We start from the raw sequence: 8,393 nt of genomic DNA on the forward strand, positions 1-8,393 counted from the left end.
GGTGACCTCTCCGGCTCCGTTGCCGACAGCCGCTCCCTCCCGAAGCAACCTCTCCTTCCGGCGATCTCTTTTCTCCCATTTGGAGGTCCGATCGGCGCCCAGAGACGTCGTGGGAGACGAAGACTTCGTCGGGAAGACGAAGTTCTTCGTCTTCCCAGACGAAGCCGACGCCGTCGTCCTCGTCTGGGAAGACGGTCGTCTTCCCAGAGGTCTTCTTCTGGGAAGACGATCGTCTTCCCAGACGAAGATGACGGCGTCGGCTTCGTCTGGGAAGACGAAGAACTTCGTCTTCCCGACGAAGTCTTCGTCTCCCACGGCGTCTCTGGGCACCGATCGGACCTCCAAATGGGAGAAAAGAGATCGCCGGAAGGAGAGGTTGCTTCGGGAGGGAGCGGCCGTCGGCAACGGAGCCGGAGAGGTCACCGGAGATTTCAAAACCAAACCCTAGGGTGAAACTGTGATTTTTTAAAACTTAGGGTGGGGGAAAATTTTAGTTTTTAAAGTTTAGGGAGGCAAAATTAGATTCAATTTTAGTTTATTTTTAATATTATAGCTAAAATGACGATTTTACCCCTACCACCGTTAGGGTTTGGTTAAATCTAACCGGCCATGGGTGGGTGTTTGGTGTTTCCATAGTTAAAGGGGGGACTTTTGAGAAAACGCTAAACCTTGGGTGGGAAATAGTCGTTTGGCCATTTGACCCTTTAATACAGTTAAGGAAAGGCCAAAAGACTATTTCCCACCCAAGTTTAGGTGCTATTTCAAAGTCACATTCATGGAGTTTGAAAAATCCGAAGTCCCACTCATGATGTAATTTTCATTAAAGTTTTCTATTAGAAATAGGGGTAAAATCGTTATTTTACTAATAATATTATAAGATTTTTTATATTTTCTCCCCTAACTTTTAAAAACTAACAACTTCACCCCTACCTAAAGTTTTCTAACTTTGAAAAATCATAATTTCTCCCTAAATTTTTTCTTCACCTTTTTGGCCACCATCTTCGATATCGATGACCTCCTCTCTTCACCTTAAATGGTTGGTCGACGCATGTAAATAAATTTGAAATGGATCTCTTCGTCAGAGATGAAGAGATTTGATGAGATCTAGGAGACATTTTAGATCTCTACATCAACAAAGAGATATGGAATCTCTTCGTTGTCGATGAAGAGATCTAGGTTTTAGATCTTTTTATCCCAGATCTTTTCATCAATGAAGAGATTTGGAATCTCTTGGCCACTAAAGAGATCTAGATCTCTTCGACCAAAAAGAGGCTTTGTCGTCGTCTTTTAGATCGCTAGAAAAAGCAATCGAAAGAGAAGAAGAAGAAAATTCTAAGGTTTTTTTGGGGGGGGGGGGGGGGAATGTGATTTTTTAAAGTTAAAAAACTTTAGGAGGGTGAAATGTTAGTTTTTCAAACTTAAGAGAGAAAAAATGTAATACATTTTATATTTTTTTAATATTATTAATAAAATAATGATTTTACCCCTATTTCTAACAGAAAATTTTAACTCCAATTGGTCAATGAGTGGAATTTCAAGTTTTTTAAACCTCGTTGGTGTGATTTCAAGATCGCACCTAAACTTGAGTGGGAAATAGTCCTTTGGCCTTAAGGAAATGAAGTGGCATGGCTATGGTCATTTCCCCTCTTTCTAGTTCAGTCAAGTATGAACGTGTACACCCTAAGAATTCTAGTCAAGCAGAAAAAAGATGCAACCTTGAGGATTCTAGTCGAGTAGAAACAGGTGCGAACCCTGTTTATGTGTCAGTTGCTTATCGTCATGATATGCTTATTAAAGTTGTAATTAAATATGGGGATATTAATTAAAATCGGCAAAAATTTTTCCGTTTAAACCTTTTAGGCAAACGTACAACGGTTTTACCTTTATAAGCAAATTTACTTTTAATTCCAAAAACACCCTCCTGGCTTATTACGTTACCTTCAACAACTTCCGTATGTAGGGTATAAAGGGTTGTATAGGATGAGTAAGTGCGTACAAGGTGCATACAGGATGTGTGAGTGCGTAAAAAATATAAATATATATATATATGTAAATATATATTGTATTATTATATTTTTTAAATATTATATTTTATATATATATATATAAAATAGGGTGTATACGCACCCACACATCCTTTTTTTTTTTATAGATATATAAATATTTATATATATATATATATATATATATATATATATATTTCTTATGCACCCTGCATGCATCCACGTACCCTACACGCATCCACACACCTTGTATGCACCCTCCACGCACCCTGTACACACCCACATACCTTGTACGCATCTATGTACCCTGTATGCACTCAAGCACCTTGTACGCATCCTACGCTTACAGCATCAGTTAGCACTTATCATTCTTCTCATCTATGTTATTTTTTTCATTACCATCTGTATTTGAAATCTAAACAAAAATTTATCAATTTTTAAGTATGTTTTCTATCCTTAAAACGTGAATTAGTGATAGTTCGAATAAAAAATTATCAAATCTGTTAAGAAAATTTTAGGCGGTCGAGTATGATGTAAATCGCTGGGAGTGACGCAATAAGCTGAGAGAAGATATTTTTAGAATTAAGTAAATTTGTCTATAAAAGTAAAATTGTTGTATGTTTGCCTAAAAAGGTTTACACGAAATTTTTTTTACCAATTTTAATTAATATCCCTGTGTCATTTGCACAAACTAATAGGAGGGAAAAATTAACAAAGAGGGTTCAAGTGTGTGAGCCTTGATTAAGCGAAATTCTTTCCAAAACTCTATAATACTTTCTCTTGCATACTGAATTTATTTTGTTGCCTCTCAAAGTGGATGTGAGTAACAAATCAAATAGTCAAATCTCTATAAATTTCTTACGTCAATTTCTTTTATTAGTTTTAATTCTATTTGCTACTCTTTCATATCTTCATATATAGGAATTATTTTGAACTAGTAAGAAACTACAACACCACCCAAGTTTCAAATCAAACACCTTGGCAATTGTTGGGACCAAAATTGAACTTCAACAATGGTAATCTAGCGTAAACTAGAGATAATTTGGCCAAAATAGGCACCAAAGACGAGATCTATAGTTTCATGACACAATAAAAATTAAATTCGGTCTCTTGATGAAAATAAAATGTTAATCAGTATCATTAAAAGTCAAACTTAATCTTTTAATGCGGTTATTATTTAACAAGAAAGGAGAGAGAAGATGGAGGAAATTCGAAACAAACAGTAGGAAAGAAGGGAAAAGTTTTCTCAGGTTTTATAGAAAATGTCAAAACTACCCTTACTAAGAAGTGAAAATATCAAGCTTACCCACCTTATTAACTTCAACGTGAAAACTGTGTGAAATAGAGGTTAGCTATGTGATAAAGTAACCTACAGGGGTTTATGAAATAACCCCTCTTAATTAGAAGGATTATCCAACTAGCAAAATTAATTTGAACGAGCCTGTCAAAGCAATGATTGTGACTGCAAAAATAAAAATAAAAATTATAATTTTGTATTTTACACAGACCAAAGCTATACGCCCATCTAGTCTACAAGCGTATGTCACAACATTTAATTTTTATACAATTTTTCTTCACATAAATACATATACATTCAGAGAAACAACATTGAACCCAAAAAAAAAAAAAAAATTAAGATCAAAGCATGAATCAATCCAAATATCAGATTTTCTTTATGGATAGAGAAAAACCTTTGAAAACTATAGCTAGTATTGCCAAGACCAGAGGCTAAGAGATAATTGGTCAGATGAATCTGCAGGTTGGTGAAGTTGACCATCAATGAAACTTTGATCATATGAAGCTTTTGAGTGCTCTGCTTGTTTCCCATCAATCACTTCCTGTAACATATTTTGTTTTAAATAAAGTTCATACATGTTGTCTAGCTGCAAGAGTTGAGATTGCAGCTGTTCTTCACCAACAAAACCATACTGATCATGAATCTCCATAGAATCAGTGGCTGCAAAATGAGCTTTTTGTAATTGGTGATGCTGTTCATCAGTTACAAAATCCTTGGGTATGCCCATTATTGAACTGCTTGCTTCAAAATTACTTGATTTGTAGCATTTTCTGTTGTTCTTTATCTCCTTTTGCACACTTGGTTTCCCCTTATATTTTATCTTGCAAAGTCTCCAATCCTGGAAAACGTTAAAAACAGAAGTATTGGTATCAATAATAAAGAGGGCATATTAATCAAAATCATGGATAACCTTAATAAACCTATTTTCTAGGCAAATTTTAATACACTTGAAATGAGAAATATTTCTAATGAAAGAAATAACAAAATAACACGCCTAATTTAAACAGAAAATCAAGTAAATAGTAAAAGCTCATTAATAAGCGAAGAACCATACATCAAAGGTTTTTATCCTCTCCACATTAAAAGCCGTGTTACCCATAGTTGCTTTAACCGTACCACATAAGATAAAAATGTTAAAAATGTGATATGAAATAAAATTAATATTGTATGTTTTCTCTCTAATTAATACTAAGAAAAAGAACAAAACTGTTTGTTATACCAAGATCATAGTTCCAAATAGGTATGTGGAGGAGAGTGATATTACCTTATAATATTATTAATAGAACTATATATACTAAGTATTGAGTACTCACATAATATGTCATTATATGATTAAATAATTTTAAATTAATTATAAAATAATATCTAATCATATAATAATACATTATCTAAGTACTTAATTGAATACTCGAAATAGAATGTATATAAAATTACTCAATATTGATGCGGTATTATTGATATTTACTAAGTGATACTGTACAATATTTCATTATGTATTCCACATTTCCATCAAATAAGATTGTACATATATACTAATTTTCAAAATTATTTTTATGAAGGTTTTTAGGAACATAAATTAAATGATAAAAATATATAACATAATGTTTATAGAAAACACACACGTATATATAAGCCATCATCATAGCTAAGATTTTTTTTTCATCCAATTACAATAGTCTGCAAATTCATATAAACAATGCTATACGTGCTTATTTCTTCATCTGAAAATCACATAAATATAATGAAAAAATGAGGCGTAAAAGAATGCAAACCGTTGTGTTGGAATCAAGGCTATATTCATGCATAATCCAATTAGTCTTCAAAGCTTTGTTTCGCTTTCTGTCATCATCAGCATATCTGTGAAATGTTAAAGGCCTCTTGTAACCCACCACACCTTTATTCTCATAAATTGTTTTAACATGGCCGGTAGCTCTCCACCATCCTCGACCTGAAACTTCTCGCGAATCATTTTCCCTTATGCAATAGCAATATCTTTCGTTGTTAAGCACCGCCACCGTATGGTCCCCTATCAACATCAAATCAAAAGATTAGCCCAGAAATAATGTAACATACGAAAGCAATACATACAAATTTCAACAAAATTACCATCTTAAATAAGCTAGGTGTGCAGATAAACAACTTACTTGAATCATAAAATGACTCAACAAAAAGTAAAGAAAAGAAACTATTTGTTGGGAAAGTGAGTTTTCGAACCCTTAAGTTTTTTGGAGGATAATAGAGCGCAGGATGTGGAGGATAGAGTTGAATTAACCCCCCAAGCAAAAAAAAAAAACCCTAAACCCTAATTATGAGGATAAATATATAAACTATGCCACATAATTAGAAGGATAATTAATTAAGACAGTAAAATAAGAAAGCTTAACAGACATTGAAGATCTTCAGGATCAAACTCATAAACATTTCTTTCAAAAATGAAATTGCCATGGAGAGGCATTTCCTGTCCATAAACTTTCCTTTGAAGAATTTGGATGAGCTCTTCATCAGTGGGATTGAACCTGAACCCTGTTGGCAACATGGTGAGGATTAAGTGAATTTCCAAAAATGCTCTGGAGTTGTGTTTTTTTAAGGAGATCTAGAAGAGGGAGGATCTAGGACCCTTTGTATTTTTCTTTATCGATGAAGAGTCAAGAAAATAATGTTAATTATGTCTCTTGTTACTTTTGATTATATGGAAGATTTGTGGCTTCTTTTGCATCCAGAAGATAATAATTTGATGATGGCAAAACCATGTAGTATTCATTAATCCAAGCATTTAAAAGGTGCCAATAGTTAAGTATGTTTATCTTGAATTTTTTATATCTTGGCCCAATTAATTCACAATCAAATCATATCTCTTTATAGTGTTAGAGATAATTAATTAAGATAATTAAAGACTTAAAGTTGGAGAAACCAGTATTAAGGAACTTATAATTCTAATTTTTGAATGTGTTAATTAATATTTATTAATAATTCAATTTGTCACAATGATAATTAAGGTTGAAGGTCACAGAACCCCCATTTCGGTCCCTATATTTACCCTGATTAAAGCAAAACAACCCCACAACACACCACCCCCCCCCCCCCCCCCCCCCCCATCTTTTCTCTTATTCTTTGTTGGTGGGTCAATACAGTAGCCTTGGAAGGGGGTGAATTCAAACCGAACTGAACTTTCTCTTATTCTTTGTTGGTGGGTCAATATAGTAGCCTTGGAAGGGGGTAAATTTAACCGAACTGAATCTAAATAGGATCAGTCACACTTAAATCCAAAATGGTTTGAACAAAAAATAGTTCGAAGCCAAAACAATCAACTCGAGCTTAGGTCAATTGAGCTAGAGAACAATAATGTTGAAGAAGGTAAACAATAACACCAAAATAGGAAATGAATCATTAAAGAAGAAGAATCATCAACGAACTGAAACTGTTCTGCTCAAGTTTGATTAGTTTAAAATGAATAGTAATTCATGTTCAAACAACTCAAATTGAATACATCCCTACATAGGGCAAGTAAAAATACGATGCAAACCATCATGAATTTATGTGTTTAATTTCTGATAGTAAAATACATTTTAAGAAACATATTAATGGAAATAATAACTATCAAATAAATTAATACATCCTCTTACATAAAAACTTTGAAATAACTCATAGAATTTATTACATTCATCACAGTTTTTAGTTTATTTGCTTAAAAATTAACAATCAATCATTTGACAGAAGCGAATATATTAATTTTATTTATTGATTTGGCTTATAGCACAAGAAAATACTTGTATGTGTGGAAAATTCTCCCTGACTGAGAAGTCAAATTAGTAAAAAAGCTTTTTCTTTTTTCCTTACACGAATGATTTATATATATTTTTTGTTTAAACGAATATTTGTACATTGTATCTTATATGTGTAGTGTTAATGTCGCGTTAAATTTTTCAAATTCTTCCAAATTATTGAATATAAAATACATTAATTGATATATATTTTCCCTAAAGAATTTTATATATCTATTTTTGTTATCCAAAACTTTATCATATTTGCTTCCACTTTCCGACATAAATCACATGCAAACTCTAAAAATAAAATGATGAATGGAAGCTTAAAGTCAACTAGCCTAAAATAGTCAACTACCTTTTTTTCCATCCAGAAATGTCATTTGATAAATCAATTTATCGTTGAAGAATGATAAATGAGACCAATGAATATCACTTGTCATACTTATCGAATTCAAATGAAAAAAAAAAAAGTTCAAAACAAGAATTAGGGCGGTTTTGGATTACTGGAAATTTGAATAAAATCTCTCACACAAAAATTCTAAAGTCAAAAGAAAAAGAAAAAGTAATTTCATAATGTATATGTATTATACAAGTATTTTTAATGAAAGTATTTTAAGATTTCTTACTTGTTTTATGAAATATAAAGTTTTTCATATCACTGCAGACCTTCTATACATGAATTCTCTAGTTTCACAGAACACCAAATTGGAAAGACTCTGTCACCAACTACTGCCTTTGGAAATCACAAGTAGTTTTTGCAATAGGAGCTCATGATCTTGAAAAACATATCTATCCAACTGAATCCTTTCCATCATATCCACTTTGGTGAATCAGATTCCAATTCTGGTAAGATCAAGAAACCTAATCCTTATTATCGTCATTGAAAAAAATTGACACTTCAATACCAACATATGGATAATTACATCAGTCTACCTTTCCTAGATCAGATTCTAAAACTACGCAGGCACTTGAGTTTGTTCGTTTTTTACATATGCGGTCCATCTCCTATTACATCCATTGAAGGATTCAAATATAATATTCACTTTGCAGATGATTATAATGGATTCATTTGGATCTTTCATCTAAAATCAAAAGTAGAGCTAAGCAAACTTTTGAAACCTTTATTATTCTGGTAGAAAGACAATTTGACACCAAACTTAAGTGTTTGCAAACAGACATGGGTGGAGAACATAAGAATTTTTGTACCCTATTTGAACAAACTAGGTATATTTTTTCAGACATCATTGTCCACATACCCATGGAAAAGCCGAAAACATAGACAATATTGTAGAAATTGGTCTTACTTTGCTCGCACAGGTTGGTTTACTA

At 32.7% G+C, this 8,393-nt stretch overlaps 1 protein-coding gene across 1 annotated transcript; it reads right to left on the reverse strand.

The window, feature by feature from the left end:
• Positions 1 to 3,459: 3,459 nt before the first annotated feature.
• Positions 3,460 to 6,027, reverse strand: LOC123207741 (NAC domain-containing protein 83-like). Its single transcript, XM_044625195.1, has 3 exons — positions 5,689 to 6,027; positions 5,073 to 5,326; positions 3,460 to 4,138 (listed from the first exon to the last, which is right to left on the reverse strand). The coding sequence occupies exons 1-3, from the start codon at positions 5,834 to 5,836 to the stop codon at positions 3,710 to 3,712; spliced, it is 831 nt and encodes a 276-aa protein (XP_044481130.1). The 5' UTR covers positions 5,837 to 6,027; the 3' UTR covers positions 3,460 to 3,709.
• Between the last annotated feature and the right edge of the window lie 2,366 nt (positions 6,028 to 8,393).

This window comes from Mangifera indica, unplaced genomic scaffold (genome assembly GCF_011075055.1).
Source record: "Mangifera indica cultivar Alphonso unplaced genomic scaffold, CATAS_Mindica_2.1 Un_0098, whole genome shotgun sequence".
NCBI classification, from domain to species: domain Eukaryota; kingdom Viridiplantae; phylum Streptophyta; class Magnoliopsida; order Sapindales; family Anacardiaceae; genus Mangifera; species Mangifera indica.